This window comes from Notamacropus eugenii, chromosome 6, assembly GCF_028372415.1.
Source record: "Notamacropus eugenii isolate mMacEug1 chromosome 6, mMacEug1.pri_v2, whole genome shotgun sequence".
In the NCBI taxonomy this organism is placed as follows: Eukaryota; Metazoa; Chordata; class Mammalia; order Diprotodontia; family Macropodidae; genus Notamacropus; species Notamacropus eugenii.
Genome location: NC_092877.1, coordinates 23,928,582 through 23,953,085, shown reverse-complemented (window position 1 = coordinate 23,953,085; position 24,504 = coordinate 23,928,582). Strand labels below are relative to the sequence as shown.

Below are 24,504 nucleotides of genomic sequence, written 5' to 3'. Positions count from 1 at the left end.
ATTCCATTTAGCCTCCCTTTTGTGTTGTTCCCCCCCCCCCCCCCAGGATGTGAGCATCTTAAGAACAGTGGCATCTTGCTTTTTTATTTGTATCCCACATGCTAAGAATAGTGCTTTGCACAAAGCAAGCATTTATAAATTCTTTTACATTTATTCATTCACTGAATGGTTTTCAGGGGCTGCTGTGCCAGAAAAATTCATCTCCCCACAGCTGAACCCAGTGTCATTAGGTGGCTCCAACTTTTGCTAGACCAGGCCTCAGACAATAGTTTGTACCTGGGCCCGCACCTGAAACTTTTCAAACTTGGTAGGACCTACAAAACCTATGCTTGGTTAGCAGTCAGCTTCCTATAACAATCCCAGGATCAGGGCGGCAGAAGCTGAATTGGGAGAGCTATCAGAAGCCTTCCAGTTCAACCCATACCTGAAAAAGGAACCCTCATTACAGCACACCAGACAAGATCTCCAAGGAGAAAGAGCACACCACCTCCCAAGGCTGCCCATTCCTACCTTCCCTATTACTGAAGAGGGCAACACCATCCTGCCAGTCACTCAGGCTCACAACTTCGGAGTCATCCTGGATTCCTCTTTATCTCCTCTCCCATAGCCAAGCTGGTGCCAAGACTTGCCAATTTCACCTTTGCAACATCTCTCAGATTTGCCCCCTTCTCTCCTCTGACAGTGCCACCCCCTGCTTTGGTCCCTCAGCACCACACACCTGGACTACTGCATAACTACTGCTTCAAGTTTCTCTCCACTCAAATCCATTCTACATTCAGTCAATAAAGCTAAATAAAGCACAGGCTTGATCATGTCATCCCCCTACTCAATAAACTTCTGTGGTTCCTATCACCCTTAGGATCAAATATAACATGCTGTTTGGCATTTCAAGTCCTTTCCTACCTTTCCAGTCTTCTTAAACCTTATTCCCCCAACATCTATTCTTCAATCTTGTGACACTGCCCCCCTGCCCCCCCAGGTGTTTCAGAAGCAAGACACTCCATTTTTCAACTCCCAGCATTTTCTCTGGCTGTCTCTTCTCTCTCCCCCCCTCCACTCCCTAGCCATGTCTGGAATGCTTTCCCTCCTCTGCTCCAACTAAAGACCTCCCTGGCTTCCTTTAAGTCCTAACTAGAATCTCACCTTCTACAGGAAGCTTTCCCCAACCCCTCGTAATTCTGGTATCTTCCCTCTCTTATTTCCTACTTATCTTGTGTACAGCTTACTCTGCATAGATTTGTTCACACTTCATTTCCCCCATTAGATTGTAAGCTCCTTAAGAACTATCTTTTGCTTCTTTTTACAACCATAGTGCCTGGCAAACAGCAGGTGCTTAATACATGTTTACTGATTATCCTCAAGTCTTTTTTTCTCCAGGTTAGACATTTCCACTTATGCATCTATATATGTCCAGTAACCATCTCCTCACCAATCAGTTCCAGAATTTCTCTATGACTGGAATTTAAACTTATTGGCTTATAGTTTGCAGATTTTATTACATTTTTTAAAAATAATATAAAACCCTTTTCTTATCCTTCAGGATCGTTCAGCATCATTGCTGAGTGATTCTTTCAATATTTGAGGATGTAGTTCCTCTAGGACAGATGACCTGAGTACTCTTACTACCTTTATTTATCGTGAATATCAGCTTCCTGTCAGCCACTTCTGTTGTGTCCTTTCCAATGAAGCATTCTTCCCTTGATGGCTTTGGTGACGGGGAAGTGCAATCTGCCAAACTTTTTTGGCAGAATAAAAGACAACATAAAAAGTTTAAGTTAGAAAAGTCATAAACATACATTTATTCAGGAAATACAATTATTAAAGAGTAGCTGATGTTTCAAATGATTTTCCCACATTATAAAATATTCACAACATGTATTCTTTTTAAATCCATACCAAGTCATGCTCATATTCTAGTTAGTTAAGTCATCATCACCATCTTTTCTATTAAATGCTGCAATATCAATGTTAAATGTAAACAAAATACTTTGACAAAGCTGATCTGAAAAGATAGCAGAACAAAATAAAACCATGACGGGATCTTTTACACACATCTGGATCTTCAGGTTGCACACAACCAGACTACCATAATTTAGTGCTTATACTAATGATGAAAGACTCAAGTCATATAAAATTGTTTTGAAATTGTCAAAAAACATATTTCTCACTTGCATTCTTTTTGCTCTCCTAAACAATGAGCACTTTTTTTTTTTAAATATAAAGCTATTATTGGAATTTATGTTGAGAGAAAAAACACCCCTGGGTATATTTAAAATTTTAATATAGCCACTGGCAAGCTTTAGTAAAAAAGAAGGTAGGTCCTATTCACTTTCAGTTAAAGAATGGCTGCTAAATAACTTGAACAATCCCTAATCACTAATGATTTTTAAAAAATAAATGGCAAGTTGAAGAAGATAAATAATCACATTTACTATCAACTGTATTATTCTGAAATTCCAGTTACTAAGAATCCTCTGTACTTAGGGCCCTGAAACAAAGCAAAAAAAAAAAACCCTGCCTGCTCCTACTCCTTCACTCCTGCACACCCTCCATTAATGCCTCTGAAGAGTAAAAAGGAAATAAATTAAAAACTTTAGAGAAAAGCATCATCCTCCTTATTCATGAAGCCTACCCCGATTCCTCCAGTCATTGGGGATCTGTCCTTCCCTAAGTTACCTTTTATTTACTTTTCTGTGTAGATGCCCTATGCCCTATTAGAAGATCATGCTTTTGAAAGCTTGGACTATCTTACCTAGTGCCTGGCATTATACCTTGCACACAAATGGTAGGGAATTAATAAGCATTTTTTGAATTAAAATCAATCATGCTTTCATTGTGACACTGTGTTAAGTTTATTTAATTTATGGAGGAGTTCAAAGACTGAAGCTCCCTTTTGTTAATGTTCATATTAGATACCTTTGTACTTGATGTTACCTATGACTAACCACTGAGAGACCTAGGTTACACTGAGAAGACTGAATTTAATGAGAACAAAATGCTACTACTACTCATGCTTAGCAGCAACTCAAGTGAAACTACTGTACTTGGCTCCCTTTAAGCTATCTTTATTTTAAGAGTTACAAAAAGGTGCCAACCCATACAAAGAACAGATTGTGGATTATTGTAGAAGAAAAAAATAGCTTCCCCAACTTACTGAACTTCAACACCAAAAAAGATTAGACTTGGCTCTCAGAGTCGAAGCAGCTGAGCTGCTGAGCCAGGGAGCCATGATTGATAATGAAATGCTAACACCCCCTTAAAAACGACTGCAGCTGTAGCGGCACTGAACTAAGATTTCTCTAGGGTGTGCTTACCCTGCAATGCAAGGTACACAAGTTTAACGATAACATTATTGTTTTATTTGCACCAATACCTCTCCTTAATATATAAAACTCTACAACAAATATTCCTAATACTTTTCACTTAAATTAAAATACGTCCATAATTCTATACTATTTTGGTCTCAACATTTTAAAACATCAATTAATCCTGAAAAATATACAGTTTAACAACATGATCTTACCAATACAAGAAACATTTTGTAGTGGACTAGAGACATATTTAACCATGCAATCCAGTGCTCAATACCTAAATGATAAATAACAATGTTGTGATTTACTTCTTACTATAAAAACCACTGAAAACTGGAATAAGCTTTAAAGACTCACAGTGCTAACAAACATGCAGAAAAAGATATACATATATATGTATATATATTTTTAATTGTCCTTTAGAAATATTACAAAATGCCAACTTTTTACAATGGGTCAGATAATTATGCAAAGTTTTCTCACCTTAGTTCAACATAAATCTTCCTTTTAAAATTTGTCATTTATTAGATTAAGGGAAAAACCCTCCACATTATTTAATATAATCTTTGACTAAAGAGGAATATGTCTCCATTCTAATTTCAGCCTTTGAAAATTACATTACTGTCAAAGGTGTACTTATAGCTGCCTTTCAGAGAAACAGTGACATCCAGTGGACAAACGAATGAGGTATCCCCTAAAGTTTTCATCATTATATCTGAATCATGATCAGTGTTACATACATAATTCCATTTTGAAATTCTCTGCCAGAGCAAAGAATCTGCCACTTGGACACATTCTTGTGAATGAATTAATTAAAAATTAACTAACACTGTGAATACATACTCCTATCTTCCTTTCAATTAAAATCTTTATTCAAAACTATGTCAATAAAAGGTGTAACTCATCAGGCTAGTACGGCATTACTATTTTTCCTGTGTCTACTACTCCCTTCCCCTAAGAACACTGGCTCATCTCTACAAATGACAGGATTGCAACGTAATGAATTAACCTAAATAAAAATGAATGTTACTGTAAGGTAAGTGTGAACAAGATGAAGCTTGAAATAGCTTTTGTATTCTGAGATTTAAGAGATTTTGTTGAAAACAAATTAGGTAGAAAGAGATGTAAACAGGGATAGCACAATCAAATTACATCCTCTTGTCTCACTATTCAAACATAATCAAAGAATAACATTTCTTAGGAATGATTGCTTCAGTTTAAAAAATTAGCTTTTATAAATCACTATAAATAAATATTCATTGCATGTCTCAAATAATGGTAAAAAACCTCAAATGTCAGACTGAGTTAAAATCGCATAAATTATATATGTATTCATCAAATAGAGTGCTAATGTTAATATTCACTATGTAATATAGATTGTAATGAACTGTGATTTCTGATGGTATGCTTCATTTCTTGTAAAACTACAAAGAAATTTCACAGGTTAAAAAAATAGCAAAAAAGAGTCAAAGACTTGTTACCTTTAAATAAGCAAACAAAGCTTTTAAAAATTATGAATGTAAAAGTACATTTTAATATTTAAAAAGCATTTTAAAAGTCTATAACAACTTTATGACAAAAACTGCATTTGAAAAAGGTTTGTAAAAAGAGCTGGACAGAATTGCCCTCATTGCTTTTTACTTTTTCTTGTCAGAAAAAAAGGGAAAGCTTCTCTGTAACCATGAATGATGTTAAAACAGATGTTTATAAAATGGTAAATAGTATCTTATGAGAATTTTTTTATACAATCCCGGTCAGTGCAGCCCTCAGTAAGTCCTAAGTAAAAGTGTTTTAGCTAAATGCAAAATGGAATACCAAGTTTATTAATAATGGGGTGTGTCCAGTACATTATGTCTGTTGTCTGCGTTTTGCTGACCTCATTTTTTCAAACCTTGACTCCATCTCTTCTAAGACCTTAGGTGTATATCGCACGACTAATTTAACTTTTCCTTGTGCTGCTTTTAGCAGTTCCACAGCTTTTTCATGGTGCTCTCCTTCAACACTCTAAAAAAAAAAAAAAGAATAAAGCCATTAGCAGGAAATTCCAAAACAATTTTTTTAAAAGCCTAAAACATTTAATAGCTTCAATGCCATTATTTTACCCACGATTTTCATCAGGGTGAAATATTTTGCTCAACAACATTCTCAATCTTGGTATGCACATTTAATTCCCAATAACAATGGTTAAGTACCTTATTATCTTCCCAAGTCAGAGATCAAACATGCAATCTGTTTCATAATTTCTGTTTCTGTATCTGGCTAGGACATACTGTTCAGTTTAATGTTTCTCCTACGCATTCAAAAATAAAATCAGACCTGACAGAATTATACTTACCACTGCTAATTTACACTGCTAAAAAAGTGTTTTCACTTATGGACCACTAGTTTTCTAATCTTCAAATTATATTGTGAAATTTCTTTGCATTTTCCTCAAAATTAATCCTAAATTTCAATGAACAACCACACACCCTCATGTGGTCACAACCCATCATTGCAACTATAAAGAAAGCTCATTCCTACCACTCCATTAACAGACAGGAGTTGATCTCCACGTTTTAGTCCCCCGTGTCTATCAGCTATACCACCAGGAATGATCCGAGAAATGTAGATAGGAGAGTTTTGTTCTTTGCCTCCCATAATATTGAATCCAAGTCCCTCTTCGGTTTTGGGTAATTCAACAACTCGAGGATGAGAATGTCCTTCACTGGCAGCAAAGGCAGCAACAGTAGCCTGCAAAAAGGATACTTTGACTCTTAACCATACATATGTATAAAAGTCTAATATTAGCTTGGTTAGACACAGACCCATGAGGGGCATCTTCTTTGATGCTAAATGGACTACTTTTTTTTTTTGCTATTCTGTAACAAAGTTTAAAATCAACCAGCACATGCCAGCTAGCAGTTTAGTGATCAAAGCTCTAGGGATAGTAGATACCTGCTAAAGAGGAAGGCTACTGGAAAGAGTGTGCTGCTGGATGGGACAATCACTGTTGAATTTTAACCACCCTCCCCCCCATAAGTATACTTGTGTGGCAGTTTAGAGTACTAGATTTTAAGTCAGGAAGATCTGGGTTTGAATTTTATTGCTGACATGTACTAGCTATGATAAATGACCATGAGCAAGTCATTTAACTTCTGTCAACCTCAGTTTCCTTACTTGTCATGGGATGAGGGTAGACATGTGATTTCATCAATGTAAGGAACTTTCAGGTGAGGAAGCTCTTACCAATGCTGGTTAACACCTTCACTGCAACTTACAGTCTTAAGAGTGTTGCAAGAAAGTGTTGTAAGAAAGGGCACTGAGAGTGTTAAAGACTCGTCCAGGGTCAGAAGTAGACCTTGAACTCAGGTTTTCTTGACTTACGGGTTGTCTAACTACTACCACACACTGCCTTTCAATGGGGAAAATCCCTGTAGCACTCATCTACCTCATTTTTCTAGGCTCAAATGAAACAAAATGCTCTGCAAATCTTAGAAGTGACACCTAGAAGTTTATCATTTACGAAGTACTTTCCTCTAGATAGTCATGAGCTCAAAGATGAGGTCACCTGCCCAAGCTTATGAGTTTCAGAGCTGAGACCTGAAACAGGTTTTCCAGTTCCAGTTATGTTATTTCCACTATGCTATATGATCTTTTTGGAATATTTGATGCAGTCCCCCCCAAGGGTAGGAGTTTCTTTATGTTGTCTATCTCCAATATATACCAAATACATGATAATTAAAGTGAATATTATCAGGTACTTCCTTACTGTGTTTGTTATTGGACTACTACACAGCCATTAATCCCTGAGCTACCACTGGAATTGAAAGAAGGGATTTTATCAGTAAGATGATGGTTAATATATGTCTCTAAACATTAAAGCTAAAATTATAGACTCTACTGTCCTTTTATATATTACTCTAATAGTTTTTCAAGTGAACATGAAAAGGCAGAACTGTACTATTTGAGGGAGAATGAAATCTAACTATAGACACACACAAGCATCTGCATATACAAACGTATGAAACGGCAGCAATGAGAGTCAAGAGAGATGCTATGGCCAATTAAACAACAATTATTTAATTGTAGGGAAGCTAGGTGCTACAGTGGATAGAATGTGGGGTTTGGGGGTAGAAGACTCATCTTCCTCAAATCTGGCCTTGACACGCACTAGCTGTGTGACCCTGGGCAAGTCACTTAACCCAGTTTACCATGACAATAAATACATATAAAATATATGCAGGGTAAGTTTAAATACAAGGTGGTTTGTGAGTAGGATGCAAGGAGTTGGACGGATCAGATAATGGCTCCATGAAGATGGTGCTTGAGCTGAATCTTCAAGAACAACGACTCTGAGGGGGACCTCTGAGAGAGAAGTAAGAAGGAAATTGTTTCCATGCACACATTACAGCTAGTTGTACTGTTTGTGGATTGAAAAATGTGGGAGGGAAAGTAATATACAACACAGTTAGATAAATAGTTTGGGGCTAGGTTGTATAGGGCTTTAAAAGCTAAACAGAGCTGAAATATGATCCTAGAGGAAGCAGCCACAAGAACTGACTGAGTAGGGAAAAAAATGTGGTTAGATCTGATCTTAAGGAAAATTATTTTGGAAGCTGTGTATATGAGGCACTGAAGACGTGGAAGATTTGGGGAGACTCAAGGGGAGGGAGGGGGAGATGAAAAGGCTTGCTGCAATAATCTAGGTGAGGTGATAGGGCCCTGATCATAGGCGTTGGCTGTGTGGGTGAAGAGAAGGGAGTCAGACAGAAGGAGAAGTTGTCAAAGTAGAAACAGCAAGATTTGGTATAGGATATGTGGGGTCAGGAATATTGAGTACAGGATGATGCTGAAAAAATGAATCTGAAACACAAGAAGGATGGTGCTATCTTTGAAAGAAACAGGAAAGTTTTAGAAGAGGGGAGGATTTAGGAGGGGAAAGTAATGACTTCAGTTTTAGGTAGACTGAATGTAAGATTGTTTCTAGGATATCTAATGTGAAATGTCAAAGAGAAACAACTGGTGATCCAAGACTGAAACCACTGGGAGGGACTGGGGCTGAAAAACTAACTTTATAGTTAGCGGTAGAGATATAAACCTATCTCTCTGTCTATATAGCTACACACATATACATATACATATACACACATACACATACACACACACACCCAAACACACATATCTGGGAGTCACTACATAGAGATGAGAGTTAAATACATGAGATCTTCTGCAATGTTACAAAGAGACTATAGAATTGGAAGATTCTGTAACCTTACAGAAGAGACTAAAGGGGGAGAAGAAGGTCCCTAACAGAAAACTGGGAAACACAATTAGGGGATATTAAAGGGATTGATGAGTCAGCAAAGAAGACTGAGGAGTGGCTTAGTCAGACAGGAGACAAACCAGAAGAGAGTAGGGTCATGAAAATCCACAGAGGAGAGGGTACCCAGCAGAAAAAGGTGATCAATAGTGTCTATTACAGATCACTGGTAACTTTAGACAGAACAGTTTCAGTTAAATGATGAGGATGGAAGTGAAACTGGAAAGGGCTAAGGAATGGAGAGAAGTAGAGGCAGCAAAGGTAGAAAATTTTTTTCAAGGAATTTGGTTGAGAAAGGGAAGAGTTACAGGACAAATGCTTGAGGGGATGATGGGGTGTAAAAGAAGTTTTGTTTTTTTCAGGATAGAAAACGTTGGCATGCATGTTTGAAGAGAATATGGAAGAAAAAAATTAAAAGGAAGATATTCAAAAGAGAGAAAGCTGATTGAAGTTGTAATTTTCTGGAGAGAATGAGATCAAATGCAAATGTAGAGGTTTTGGTCAGGAGAAATGTAGAGGTTTTGCTATGTCACCTGCCCTCTCCCACTCTGAAAAAAATGTTTCAATATATCCCCTTTTTATTACAGTTGTATCATTTCCTTATTTTAAACTCTAGTTTTTGTGACATAATATAGCACTTTTGGTAACTAAAACCTTTTACCTTGGCAGTAGCATTAGCTCTCACTTCAGGACTACTGCTGATATCCACAGTTTCATAAACGTGTTCATATACCTGAAAACCAAAAGTCATTGGGGGTAATTTTTACTTAATTTTAGAACATTTTAAACACTTACATTTAATTATACATGTTAATCTAGTTTTGTGTATAGTCAGGCATCTTTATCAAATTATTTTACATTGCAATTTTTCATAAATCAAATTCCTTGTTGTTGTTTCACTTTATTTAGAAAGTTAAATATATGATGAAAATATTGTCTTACAAGAGTAACTAATTAGTTCATGCTTTCAATCACAATAAATTATCACTGACAAGGTATTTTAGTCAAATGTTCTCACCTCTCTTACAGCATTGCAGAACTCACTTTGAAGGACTCTTTGCAAAGCCTGAAGTTTTTGTGGTGGTACTTCCCCACTCCTTTGTAGTTTTTCTAATAATTCAATAGCTCTACAAATATCTGCAGGTAAAAACAAATATAAACACATATTCCTTGAATAATTTCTCTAAATGTATACTTAACAATTTTATGAATTAAGATACTAGGGTGTATCAACAGAAATCAACTAATAACTGATATCTATAGAGCACTTTAATAACATTTGCAAAGCATTTTAGATACATTAACTCATTTGAGGCTCACAACAACCCTGTGAGGTAGATATCATTATGCCTATTTTACAGATATGGACATCAAGGTTCAGAAATGTTAAAGGAGTTGCCCACAGTTACAAGAGATAGTAAACAGGGGAGATAGAATTTGGATTCCAGTATTTCTGATTCCAAATCTAGCACCATATCCAACATGCTACACTGTCTCTTGTTAGATTGAGAAGATAAAAAGTGGGAAGGGATGCTACTGAAAAGATTAGGAAAAAATGTTGATTTTTTAAAAATCCACCTGATAACACAAGTATATCATCTGGAAATATAGCACCTGTGAGACAAGATAAAATGAACAATTCTGATTATATCAAATGCAGCTAAGATTAGAAGAGTAGTGGTAACCAGGGAAAAAAGGCTTTGTAATAAGTTTCTCTGATAAAGGTTATAGTTTCCATATATAGAAATAACCAATTCAAATTTATAGTAAGAACCATTCCCCAGCTGATAAATGGTCAAATGATACAAAGGCAATAATCAAGGGAAGAAATCCAAGCTATCTAGTCATATGAAAATATGCTTCAAATCACTACTAATTCGAGAAATGTAAATTAAGGTAACTCACTTTATACCCATCATATTGGCCAAGTTGTTGAAAAAGAAAAATGACACATGTTGGAAGGGCTGTGGGAAAAGCAATACCCTGACACATTATTGATAGAGCTATAAAAATTGTTAGTCATCTTGGAAAGCAATTTTGAATTATGCCTTAAAAGTTAACAAACTGTGCAAACTCTTTGCCCTGTGGTTACAACCACTAGACCTAAACCCCAAAGAGAATGAAGGTAGAAGAAAATATCTTTCATACACACACACACACACACACACACTTATAGCTGCTCTACTATGGTGGCAAAGAATTGAAAACTAAGGGAGTTATCCATCAATGGAGGAATGCTGAACTGAAAAAATTACAGTATATGAATGTGATGGAATATTATTATGCTGTAGGACGATAAAAAGGACAGTTTCAGAGGAACCTGGGAAGACTTATATGAACATCATAATGTAGAATAAATGGAACAGTGCCAGAACAACTTATACAAAACCAGCACTGCTAAAGCAAACAATTTTAAAGACTTAAGAACTCTCAACACAATGGATCAACCATGATTCCAGAAGACTCATGAAGGATTGTACCCACTTCCTGACACATAGGTGATGGACTAAACATACAGAATGAGACACATTTTTAGATAATGTTTTGCATAACTATACATATTTGTTAAAAAGTATTTTTCCCCCCTTAGAGGTTGGGTTGGGGAAAGTGAAGGTGGGAGAAAAAATAAATGCTTTTTAATTAGGAAAATAGCTTTTTCCTAGGAAAATCTCTCATAGGGATTTAGCATAGGTATATGACAATAGTGTTTCAAAGAACTTTACAGCATATCAAGAACAAATTTCTTTTTTGAACAATGAAATTAGTCAACAGAGACCTGTACGGTATAACAAGTTGGAGAATTAGAAAGGAAGCATAAATTACTTTCCTTTCCCCAGGAAATAAGAGAATTAAGTGAGGAAATTCAATTAAAACACATTCTCAGGTGAATATATGTGCTGCACTTGCTTTACAAAATGAATACATCAACAGGACACGTTTTCTGAGTTATTTTGACAATTATAGTGGTAAATTTGCATTGACTGACCAATTTCACTTACAAACCGTTTATAAGATGGCTACTTGAGGCAAATGGAAAAGGATTATGGGGCTGCTTACATAAACATATTGTTTGGCATAAATGGAGGTGGCCCCTATGGAAATGTGTTTAAGTGCATCATAACATTTTAAATGTTTAATAATCTAAACAAGAAATATTTTGGATACTTTCCTCTCTACTTGGATAGTTCTCCATCTAAATTTCATCAAGTAGGGATGAATAATGTCCATTGAACCTAATGTGCCTTCTGCTGGTAGTAGGAGACGGAAGGTCCAAAGGCATTTCCCCCTCTCAGTTGAGGGACTAGGGCAGAGGGCACAGAGAAAAGAGTGCTGAGTTTGGAGTTAAAAGGTTTCAACATGAATCCTGACTTGGCTATTTATCGCCTGTGTGACAATGGGCAACACCTCTTGAGTCCTCAGTAACTGGTTTCTATAATGAAGGGTTGGATTACAAGGCCTCTAAGGTTTGTTGCAGCTCTGCATCTACAATCCCATGATTCTAAGTCATGAATTTGCTATTACTCCTTTCACTTCACTACTGGGGGATTTCCTTTGTAGGGTTAGCAAGGATTTCTTTGTGTTTCCAGCTGGAATGCAGCCATGTATGCACTGTATGCGAATGTTAGAGACAAAAAGACAGATCAAAATTTTATACCTAAACTTTAGAGGATTAAAAACTGAATTTGGGCTAATCAAATTTAATGGCAGTAAGACCCCTTTCATCCCAGTTTTCTTAGCAATAAACTATTATCCAGGATGGCTGATAAATGGGGATTTCTGATTATTCAAGTATTGTAGTTAAGAGTTTAATATTTGGTGCATATATTAACCAAGTATTAGAATACAATAAAATATACTACACTAAAACTACAGTGAACATGACTTGAGCATGCATTATTTGCAGAACTGAATCTGTTTTGATGATTGAGAATGCACTTCAGACTACTGAAGGGCTCAAGTCATCATTATGAACATCAGTTATCTTTGTACTTTACATGGGCAGAAAATCAGCTAAAAGAATTATGTTTAACAAAACGCCAAATAACAGTTTATTGTCATGTGATTTTCTTGTCATGATAAATTGCTATCACTAATAATTCATTCAGTTATAGCTTTTATCATTCTACTATCATTTGAAACAAAGAAACAGAGAAAAAATTGAAATAGGAGAAAGTCATCACTACCAAAAACAGATGCTAGAGGTGATGCTGCATGCAATTATTCTGTCCAGTACTTAAAAATACAAAAGAACACTCATTGTCAACATGTAAGAATTCTAAAACTAGCTTTTAAGAAAAAAAAAACCTACTCCTATTTGACACCAAACAGATTTGTTTCCTAGCATAAAGCATAGTAGTTTGGTACTAAGGAGAGGGATGTTACAGCCTTGTGGTTTAAAAGTCTCCTGGAAAAATCGATATTTTAATTAATAGGCTGGTGATGTGTGAAGGGATAGATCTCTCTTTAGCCTCTAATGAAGCACACAGAATGCACTAAAAAGTATCTAAGTCATGAACACAAGAAGAATTAGAGATTAGGTGTTTGTCAGGAAGGGGAAGAGCAAAATATTTTTATATAGTATGGTGGGAACCAACAACTTCATTTATGTAGAAAACTCCTGAAACTCTTTACATCAAATTAGTTTGAGACCTTCTCTGCAACTGGTATTCTTAGAATTTTCTGGGGCAATGACTTGCTCAGGGTCACAAAGCCGGTATATATCAGAAGTGGGACTTGAATCCAGGTCTTCTGTGACACCTCTACTTTTTAAGCTATTAAACAACACCATAAAAATTTTACATGCTCATGGTGAATAAAGCTACTTAAAATTTTGGAAGTATAATTATAATCTGGAAGATAATTTTAATTCCTATTCTATTTTTATTACAAAAAAATGTTAATTTCTGTATTTTTGATGTTAATCATGTACTCCAACAACAGATAATCTAAACCAGAATTTTGACTAAATGTATTAAGAAAATTATGCTGAATGTAACAATATATAAGAATATTTTTAGGGTAGAAAAGAATTTTAAAATCCTCTCACACTATACAAGCAAGGGAAAATTCAATTTATTCACATAATCTCATTTCGTCTACACTCCTGAGCAACAATTTTTTCCTGTTGAGTCTGAAATCCTTAACCAACTCTGGTTTGGTGGTATGGGAGAAATAAGGCTACATAACAAGGAAGCTGGTCTTTGTTCTTTGAGAACTTAAACTCTACCCAAAGCTCAGATGAGTCATGTGGCCTCATTCACTCCTCAATAGTTCTTCAATCTTAAGAACACTCAAAGACTTTGAGAAAGTAACACCCGACTTTTCCTGTAATCCTGTGACTCTAACCTTTCCAGGCCAGGCAATCACTGACCCTTCACATAAAAGCTACTCTTTGTGAAGTACGTGGTTTGAGTAGCTGTAACATGTGAATTTTTAGGCCTGAGGGTGATTTATGTGGTTGGGTAAATCAGGTCATGTCTACCTGCTATGTATGATTTAACAGAGGTGTGATATGGTGCATATACCTTGACTGTGTAAAAATAGACAATATATTTAGTATGTATGTGTGGTTGAAAGAAAGGTAATCTGTTCTTTGCCTTCAGACTCTCTGTGCGTGTTTCAGGGCATCTGGGGGGGGTGTAAAGAGGGTAGTTCATATTTAGCAGTTATTAACAGAGCAGTGAGTGTGTGTGAGTTGGGAAGGGGACCGAGTGCAAGTGTATGCATATACACACAGATATAAACACACACATATGCAAACATACATTTAGATATGTGTATACTGGTAGAGAATATGTGCCTGTGTGTGTGTAATTAAGCTTGGGGGGAGGGTATAAGGAAAGGTAACTGCAGGTTCACCTAGACAATTTACCTGTTATATCTAAGGTGTGTAAGTCTGCTAAGTGTAACTGAGAAGTCTGTGTTTCAAGTCTCCAAACCCTGTCACTGGAAATAATATGTAGCATTTACAGAACACTTTTAAGGTTTGCAAAACACTTTACAAATATCTTGTGAGTCTTACAATAAGTATGGGAGGTAGGTGCTATTTCACAGATAAGGAAACTGAAGCAAACAGAGGTTAAATAACTGGACCAGGGTCACACAGCTACTAAGGATGAGACAGGATCTGAACTCGACTCCAAGTCCAGGGCTCTGTCTAGCTGGCTCACTGCAAAATGTGGGAGACCCTGGAACCCTTACTCAGGTGGCCAACAGCCCTGTCCTCAGCAAATACCCCGAGTGACTCTGGTCAAGTCACTTAACCTCAAGAGGTGGCCCAGATGACCTACAATGCTGCAGACAGAAATACAGATCAAAATTTTACACCCCAACTTTAGAGGATTAAAAGCTGAATTTATGCTAATGAAATTGAACGGGCGAAAGGGTTAGAAAGGGCAGCAGCAGCGTACAACACCCCAGCCTCTAGCCACGTGCTCGCACGTACGGGGGCGCACATGCGCACAGGGCGTGAGCGCGCTTGGGGAGGGGAGGGCACAGGTGGAGTGTAAAAAAGGCCGGCGGTCCTCCAGGCCGCGGCGCTCACTGCAGCGCCTGGTATACAGTAAGAGCTTAATGCATGCCCGCCGAAGGACCAGACCAGGTGACTTCGCGGTCGGACGAGTGCGCGGACCGGGCAGGGCAGGTCGGGCCGGGGGTGGGGGTGGGGGCTGGGTCGGGGTCGCGCGGGTCAGGGCAGTGCGTGCCTCGGGGTGCAGCGTCAGCGCGGCGGGCCGGCCCCGGCCCCGGGAGGGCCTCGCTCCAGGCCGGTCGTGGGTGGGCGTGCCCGAGTCCCGCCCTGGCTCCCCGGCGCCCCGGGCTGGGACGTCCCGGAAGGGCCTCCCCTCCCTCCCGGATCCTGCCCTCGCCCCTCCTCGGGGTGGGGGCCCTGCCCTCCCCTCGCCCGCCGTCTCCTGCTCCTCCTCCGACCCCGTGTCGGGCCCCAAAGCTCACCCCGCTCCAGCCTCACAGGCTCCCCCAACGCCGCCATCTTCTCCCCCCGCGCGCGGCCCGACGGGAAATGATGACAAACGACGGCTTCGCTGCGTGCCTCACAAGCGTCTCCGAGGGAGGGGGCCTAGCGAGCGGAGGGGGAGGAAATACCGCGAGATCTCGAGGGAAGGCGGGGGCGGGGCTGCGGGCTTGGCTAAGCATGCGCCGGGAGGCGCCTGCGCGTGCGCGTGCGCGTGCGCGTTCCAGCGCCAGCTTTTCGAGTTTCCCAGAGGCTGGTGCTGTCTCACTCTGCACCGGCATAGGTTCCCGCACTCTTTCCCCCTCTTCCGTCTAGTTGGTAAGGTGGGAATGGAGACAGATTAGGAGGCGTGTACCTGGCAAGGGAGGGGTCGGCGACAGAAAGCCAGCCGGGAAGACGTGGATTCAAATCCTGAGCTCTGCGACCCTGGGCCTCAGTTTCCTCACCTGTAAAATGGAAATGCTACGTGCTGCCCACCTCCACTGCACCAAGACTTTTGGGCCGTCCTGTCTATCTAGATAGAGACGGAAAACTTTGTAAACTTCTCTATAAACAGGCTTACGTACACTCGTGGTAAATATATTCCATGTAACATGTAATATGTGCAAGTGACTTATCCAGGTTACATGTCCAAGTGTGGGAGGCAGGATTGGCACTCGGCTCTTTCGGACTCTCAGTCACCGAACACCCCTAGCTGCCTCTGCAAAAACCTTTCTTTTTCGAGCCTGCGGATAGTGCTTTTGTCTCAAACCCGTTAAATCCAGGCACTTCATCACAGGAGAATTCAGGAAATTTTATTAAACATCAGAGCTGCAGTTAGGAGTTTTGGCACCCGGCCAACACACGCACACCCCACTCAGGACAAGTGGCACCTTCAGTGGAGAGGGTGAGGAGGAGAATGCCCCCTTTGGTGGGGACAACCTGAGCTGACTGTGTAGGGTGGCTTCCTTCTTCGCACACCGCTGAAACACCCTAGGTGACGTCAGCGTCCTGTGTATTCAGTGCCCTGGAACACTGCCACAATGTATCAGGCTCCTGATACAGTCGCAGTTCTGTTAATGTAGACTGCGTATGGGATATTTTCTTCGATTCCCAGTCTCCTAGCATCCTTGGTATATATTATTATCACGGTCAAAATCACACAGTAGAAATTTTCTCAAAAAAGCGAGACTTTCATCTTCACCTTGCACTTACAATGTTAGATTGTAATCAGGGAATGGCCCCTTTAAGTGAATAGGCCAAGGTTTCCCTTTGCATCCTGGGCAGTGTCTAGGCATCCTGATGAATATCTGGTCACTGGATCCAGATGGCTCAGTAGGGGAAAGTGAGACTGGTGACCTGCACAGCCCTCCCTCACTCAAAACAAAGTCCAATCCAAGTCATGTCATCATTTCTCTGATGGCATGGTCTTCTTTGAAATAGGGACTGACTTTTGTCTCTTTTTGTGTCCCCAGTTCTTAGCACTTTGCTTGAAACATAGGTGCTTGATGGACTATCTGATTTATTGAATCCAGTAGCCTCAGGGTTCTGATTCAGAGTAGGGAAATAGGGATACTTCATTCAAATCATCATGAATAAATGAAATTAAGATATAGAATCAAGTGGATAATGTGGCAGAGACTTAGGTCATAGATTAAGAAGCATAAATTTAAGCCTGGAAGGGGTGCTAAAAGTCAGCGAGGACAATGTTATTTTCTACCTCAGTAAGAAGACTGTAGTAATATGGTAGGTCAAGGGGGGAAAGCTTGGAGAAGGAATCGAAAGATTTGGGTTTTAGTTAGCCAGTTTAGTGATTGATTACTTTATGCTTGCTGCTAGCTCACCTAAGGTCTAAAGTCTCAGCTATCAAGGTCTTATGATGAAAAATGCTATCCATCCCCAGAGAAAGAACTAATGATGTTTGAATACAGACTGAAACATAACTTTTTTAATTTTATTTTTCTTGAGGGCTTTTTTTGAGGGGAGAGTCCATGTTTTCTTTCACAACATAACTATTATGGAAATGTTTTGCATGACTATACATGTATAACCTAGATTTAATTGCCTGCCTTCTCAGTGGGAGCAGAAGAGGGGAGGGAAGAAGGGAGAGAATTTGGAACTCCAAGTTTTTCAAATGAATGGTAAAAATTGTTTTTACATGTAACTGGGGAAAAATAAAATACTAAATGAAAAAAAGTCTGAAGTCTTACAGTTAGCAGGTAGAAGAGTCTAGACCCAGGTCTCCTGGAAGTTAGTATACTTTCCATTATGAACCAGGTAATCAAAGGGTGTCATTATTTACCCAGGCAAAAGTTTGAGGAAACGTTGTTGTTGTGATTGTGTTAATTTTATTTTTGATGTTGACCAGTGAGGTAGGTGATAAAGATCCATGAACCTTTCTGACTGGCTGTAGGTCTGAAAGGAGTTACCTTATTTTGTGTTTTTAGTGTCACAGTATCAAGTGAGGGTGGAAGTGACAAGCTCACTAGTGTTACTAGAAATTTATTGCAGATTTTGCAATAAATCTTTTGCAATAAAATTCAATAAGATTACGATTTCTATGGTCTGCCCACTAGCATTTCCTGATCTTCTAGGATGTATCATTCTGATAAATCTTAGATGGAGAGCTTACTGTTGATCTGAGTGCCTTGGTGTGCCACCAGCTCTTCTTCCTCCAGTGTATAATGGGAGATCGCCTGGTATTGTAGAAAAGTGACTGGGATGAGTTTCATGAGACAGACTCTCGTCCTGCTTCTGCCACGAACTAGCTGTATAACCTCTGTCTGGGGATTGGTTTTCTCATCTGTAAAATTAAAAGGTTAGGATAGATCAAGAGTTCTTAACCTGGGGTCTGCAGATAGATTTCAGGAGTCTGTGAACTTGGTTGGCTGAGAAAATGGCTTCATTTCAAAATAATTGTCTTTCTTTGTATCCTGTATATTTTATTTTATGTATTTAAAAACACTCTTCTGAGTAGTCAAGTGTAACACGAGTTTATTCCAAACTCATTCACACAGGGCCAGTTCCTTACATTTTACACCTGCCCTCCCAGGGTTCTCTGGTACCCTGAGAGGGTGAGGGAGTCTATGTTCTTTGTCATTGGTTGGAGCCCCTATTATATTCCCTTCACTTTTAGGTGCCAAGTGACTAACACCTCAGTTTCATTTCACTACTTGATACTAAATTAACTTTTACAAAGCTGGTACAGTGGATAGAGTGCTGATTCTGGAGTAAGGAAGACCTGAATTCAAATCTAGCCTCAGATACCCACTAGCTGTTTGACCTTGGGCAAGTCACTTAACCCTGTTTGCTTCAGTTTTCTCATCTGTAAAATGGGAATGAAGACTATTGTAAGAATCAGATTAGATAACAATTACAAAGTGCTTAGCACAGTCTGACATCTAGTAAACATTATATAAATGTTACCTATGATTATTATTATTATTTACTTAAGAGATACAGCAAGAATAAACATACCAACATTTCCCCTAATACCTCAGAAGCATAATTTCCCACATAGACATCACCTCAGTCTTTGGACAAGGGAGGGGGACTAGGCTCACAATTTAGCCAGATCCTATATAACATTAATCTCACCAAGTTCAAGGCCAAAGCAGTCAGTCCATCTTCTGCTAGGCTTTACACCCAGGACCTGCGCTTCCCAGGCTATCTCTGGTGGGCTGGTTGGCCGGCTGCAATATCCAGCCTGGGTTCCTGGACTCTTGCCTTCCCATGGCTTTACTCCCTGCACTTATGAGGGAAGATCACAAACCAAAAGGTCAAGGCCCCAGCCTTATTTCTCAGGGTTCTGTGGTCTAAAGAGGGATGAGGAACAGAAGGTGTTCTTCAGACCCTTTGCCTTATCCCATTGGTGTGAGTGAAGGAGTGCTTTACCCTTAAAATTAAATGCAGCAGAAAGCCCTCTGCATTGTTGAATAAGTCTGTTTTAAAGACACTAACATTTTTTTTAAAAAATATATTTTATTTTCCCTAATTACATATTAAAATTTTTTTAACATATTTTTAAAAAATATAGTTCCAAATTCTGTCCTTCTATCCTTCCTCTTCCCTCTGCCTGGGATGATAAGCAATCAGATATAGGTTACGCATATGCAGTCATGTAAAACATTTCCATATTAGTCATTTTATACAAAAAGACTCAAATAAAAGAAGGAAAGAAAGTGAAAAATAGCTTGCTTCAGTCTGTATTCAAACAATATTAGTTCTCTCTCTGGAGGAGGATAATATACTCCATCATTAGTCCTTTGGAATTGCCTTGGATCTTTGTATTGCTGGGAATAGCTAAGTCATTCACAATTTCTCATTGTATAATATTGCTGATGCTGTGTACAACATTCTCCTGGATCTGTTCACTTCACTTTGTATCAGTTCATGTAAGTCTTTCCAGGTTTTTCTGAAACCATCCTGCTTGTCATTTCTTATAACACAATAATATTCCATCACAATCATATACCACAGCTTGTTTGGCCGTTCCCCAACTAAGGGATATCACGTTGATTTCTAATTCTTAACCACCATAGAAAGAGTGACTATAAATATTTTTGTATGTAAAGGTTCTTTTCCCTTTTTCTTTCTCATTTCTTTTTTTGATGTTCTTGGGATATAGACCTAATAGTGGTATTGCTGGATCAGAGGGTATACACAATTTTATAGCCCTTTGGGCATAGTTCCAAATTGCTTTCTAGAATGAATTGAGAAAGGAGGAAGGTGATAGAGTTACCAAGGTTTGGGGAAAGCTTCCTGTAGAAGATAGAGTTTTACTTGGAATTTGAATTGAGAAAGGAGTTCATTCCAGATGTGTGGGACAGCCAGAAAAAATGTCTGGAGCTGACAGATGAAGTATGTTGGTAATGGAAAAAAAAGGAGGTGGGTACCACTGGATCAGAGTACATGGGGAATGTAAGGTATAAGAAGACTAGAAAGGGGGCAGGGAAGGAGAGCGGCTTAGTTATGAAGGGCTTTGAAAAAGAGAGGAGTTGATATTTGATCCTGGAGGTGATAGGGAGCCTTTGGAATTTATGGAGTAGAGTGGGGTGATGTGGTCAGGGACTGAGGCCTTAGGAAAATCACTTTAGTGGCTGAATGGAGGAGAGGCAGAATGGGTGGATGAGGACAGTTTACTCCAACAGCCATGAAGGTGGCTGAAGCAGGTGCTGCAAAGCCTGGTCACTCACTACATCCTGGGCCATTGCCAGTCATCTTGACTTTTGTCCGGCCACTAGAATTCGATGACTCGGGAAGAGAGAGCAAGGCTGACAACTTCATGCAACTCATGAACTAGTCAAGAGATCATCCTGTAAGGTCATCGGACCTCTTTGAAAACAAAGGACAAACAATAACAATGGCAGTCAATAAACATTTATTAAATGCCTACTGTGTGCCAGTTATGGTGCCAAGTTGGGGATACAAATAAGAAAAAGAGCTCCTGCCTTCATGACGCTTACAATATAATGGAGCAAGGTACAAAAGGAATCTGCAAAGGCGTGGAGGTGGATTGGGATAGAGAGGAAGGGAGAGGGGAAGGGGCAGGTTGGGGAAATCCTAAGGAATATAACTGGGTGGGTGGGAAAAGAAAAGGCTGGCCTGGGTACTGTTCTTAAATGGACACTATAGGAGGAAGTGTTCTCTCAGCCCTCCAAGTCAGAGGGACTTCAAAAGTAGGGAGTATTGATGAGGTATGAATTTCCAGGGCTGATATGATGGCACAGAATAGGCATTTAATAAATGTTTATTGATTGACTAAGTGTAGGTTGTGAGATAATAGTAAAGAAATAGCAGATTCTAGAAATAATATTCTGGTCTATGGGTGTAAGATCCTGAGCACTTGAATAGTAAAGGGGTTAAAACATGAACACTATTGCCAAGGGGATCAGTAGATAAGATTGTTTTTATTGGTGAGCAGTTGACCTCTATCTGTAGAAAGGTTAGCCATTTCATTGCTGGCAGGAATTCAGAACAGAAATTTGCCAAAACCTTTCAGTCTTGTTAAGTGAAGCTCCCAGGGTGATATGTATGGCTGATGAGAGACATATGAGGGTGGAAAGGCATTGAAAAGAATTTTCTCATCTCAAATCAAGTCGTAGGTGTCAGGGAGTGGCTGCTGGAGGCATAAGCAAAAGAATTCAAAAAAGCAACCTTAATCTAAGCCTCAGGGGTTTTGCTTGCTTTTGCTGGCTGGCTGACTATGACTGTGGTTCTGGACTCACAAAAGAAGCAGAGTAGTCTTAGGATCTAGCTGTTAGAATTATTCTAGCTAAAAGTTGAGAATCCTCCCTATGGGAGAGGCAACATTGAATTGTGATTCAGTAGAAGACCAGGAGATGTCAGCAGAGAGTAGATGTGGATGGGCACAAGAGTGACTCAGAGCACCTTAGACCAAAAGCTCATGTCATCAGATGATATCTGTGGCTCTGAGAGCGGGAGAGGCAGAGACGGAGTTCAGTGGAATTCTTACCTGGAAGTATAAGGTGCCTTGGCTATATATTCACGTTTGCTCCTTGGTCCCACGTCCCCTCTCATCCATTGGGTTTTACCTGGGAAAGGGGAGGACAGTTGGGGGAAGATTTTGCTTATTTATTTTTCTTTAATTAAATGTCTTTTGATATCTTCTGGTTTGTCTGGCAAAAAAATATTGGTGGGGGCTCACGAACAGCATTTTTTTTCCTTTTGAGTAGAGGCTTACCCAGAATGGGCCTTGAATTTGGGATATCTTCCAGAGGGCACCTGTGTGAGAGCAACTCTGAACTATATGACCTTGGGTTTTTATACTAGCTGCTGAAAATTTTGACTATAAAAAAATCCAGCCTTTATGGAGAAAGAAAAGAATGAAGCAGTAGGCTGCCTTTTTATTTATTGTCTATACATAATATGGTCAGTCACTATTCATGTCGGTCTACTTTATTTTTTTAATTTTTTTGTATATATTTATTTTTAGATTTTGACATTCATTGCCACAAAATTTTGAGTTCCAATTTTTCTCCTCATCTCTCCCCTCCATCACCCCATAATACCTTGCATTCTGATTACCCCTTCCCTCAATGTACCCTCCCTTCTGTCACACCCCACCCTTCCCTTATCCCCATCTTCTCTCTTTTCTTGTAGGGCAAGATAAATATCTAGACTCCATTACCTATGTTTCTTATTTCCCAGTTATATGCAATAATAATTCTCAACATTCATTTCTAATACTTTGAATTCCAACTTCTCTCTCTCCCTACCCATCCGCACTGAGAAGGCAAGCAATTCAATACAGGATATATATGTGTTGTTTTGCAAAAGACTTCCATAATAATCATATTGTGTAATACTAACTATATTGCCCTCTATTCTACCCTGTCGTCCCTTTTTTTATTCTCTCATTTGACTTTGTCCCTTCCCAAAAGTGTTTACTTCTAGTTACTCCCTTCTCCCATGTGCCCTTCCTTCTATCATCCCTCTCACCCCACTTGTCTCCTCCTCCCCTGCTTTCCTGTCGTGTAAGATAGATTTTCATACCAAATTTAGTGAGCTTGTTATTCCTTCAAGTCATATGTGAAGAGGGTAAGCTTCACTTTTCCCCTCTCCCCTTCTCTCTTTTCTCCTCCATTGAACAAGATTTTTCTTATCTCTTTTATGAGTTATAGCCTGTCCCATTCCGTTTCTTCCTTTCTCCTCCCAGTATTTTCCTCCCTCACCCCTTAATTTTTATTTTATTTTATTTTTTTGTGGATATGTATCATCTCCTCTGATTGTTTCTTTCTAGCTACTTACAGTATTTTCTCCTTGACCTGGGAACTCTGGAATTTGGCCACAATATTCCTAGGAGTTTCCCTTTTTGGGTCTCTTTCAGGAGGTGATCGGTGGATTCTTTCAATATTTATTTTGCCCTCTGGTTCTAGAATATCAGGGCAGTTTTCCTTGATAATTTCATGGAAGATAATGTCTAGGCTTTTTTTTGATCATGGCTTTCAGGTAGTCCCATAATTTTTAAATTGTCTCTCCTGGATCTATTTTCCAGGTCAGTTGTTTTTCCAATGAGATGTTTCACATTGTCTTCTATTTTTTTAAACTTTTGGTTTTGTTTTCTAACTTCTTGGTTTATCTCATAGTCATTAGCTTCCCTGAACTTGATCCTCTCTTTTAAAGAACTATTTTGTTCAGTGAGCTTTTGAACCTTCTTTTCCATTTGGCTAATTCTGCTTTTTAAAGCCTCCTTCTCCTCATTGGCTTTTTGGACTTCTTTTTCCAATTGGGTTAGCCTCTTTTTAAAGGTGTTATTTTCCTCAGCATTTTTTTGGTTCTCCTTTAGCAGGCTGCTGACACTCTTTTCAAGCTCTTCTATGGCCTGAGACCATTTCATATTCATTTTGGGGGTACTGGAGGCAGAGGCCTTGACTTCGTCTGACAGTATGCCTTGTTCTTCCTTATCCCAAAGGATGGAAGGAGACACCTATTTACCAAGAAAGTAACCTTCTGTGGTCTTATTTTTTTCCCTTTTTTGGGCATTTTCCCAGCCAGTTACTTGGCTTCTGAATCCTTTATCAAGAGGAGGATCCTAGAGCTCCTCCCCTCCCCAGTACTGTGCTTAAGGCTGAGATTCAGATTAGTTGCTCAACTCCCCCAGGGGTTTTGGGTGGGGGTGGGGCTGTCACTGAGGACTGAGGTTCAGATCAGTTGCTCAGTTCCACCAGAGACTTTAAGCTGAGCTGCCTGGACAATGGACCCAGGCTTCTTCAGCTTAGTTGCCCCTGCTCCTGCTGCTACACCACCTGGGGCCAGTGCTGGGGGAAGCCCATTCCCCTCTCTCCCATCTGGGAAAGCCTTCCCACACTGACCTTTGGAGCTTTCTTTGTTGCTTGTGGGTTGAGGGATCTGGGACCCTCCCTGCTGGGAATTCTGCACCCGAAGTCTGTTCATGTCCTGTTTCTCCCAGTGCCACATGGCCA

The 24,504-nt window shown here is 39.4% G+C and overlaps 1 protein-coding gene and 1 long non-coding RNA gene across 5 annotated transcripts in view; one reads left to right on the top strand and one right to left on the bottom strand.

Annotated features, from left to right (window-relative positions):
• Positions 1-1,769: 1,769 nt before the first annotated feature.
• LIN7C (lin-7 homolog C, crumbs cell polarity complex component) lies at positions 1,770-15,732 on the bottom strand. Its single transcript, XM_072619291.1, has 5 exons — positions 15,562-15,732; positions 9,629-9,747; positions 9,272-9,343; positions 5,832-6,041; positions 1,770-5,315 (listed from the first exon to the last, which is right to left on the bottom strand). The coding sequence occupies exons 1-5, from the start codon at positions 15,596-15,598 to the stop codon at positions 5,160-5,162; spliced, it is 594 nt and encodes a 197-aa protein (XP_072475392.1). The 5' UTR covers positions 15,599-15,732; the 3' UTR covers positions 1,770-5,159.
• Positions 15,070-24,504, top strand: part of LOC140510549 (uncharacterized) — a 131,983-nt gene continuing 122,548 nt past the window's right edge. For 3 of the 4 annotated variants that reach the window (XR_011969281.1, XR_011969279.1, XR_011969280.1), the window contains exon 1: positions 15,070-15,211. This is a non-coding gene — a long non-coding RNA (uncharacterized lncRNA). The remainder of the gene's footprint in view (positions 15,212-24,504) is intronic. The other variant, XR_011969284.1, reaches the window with a different exon arrangement.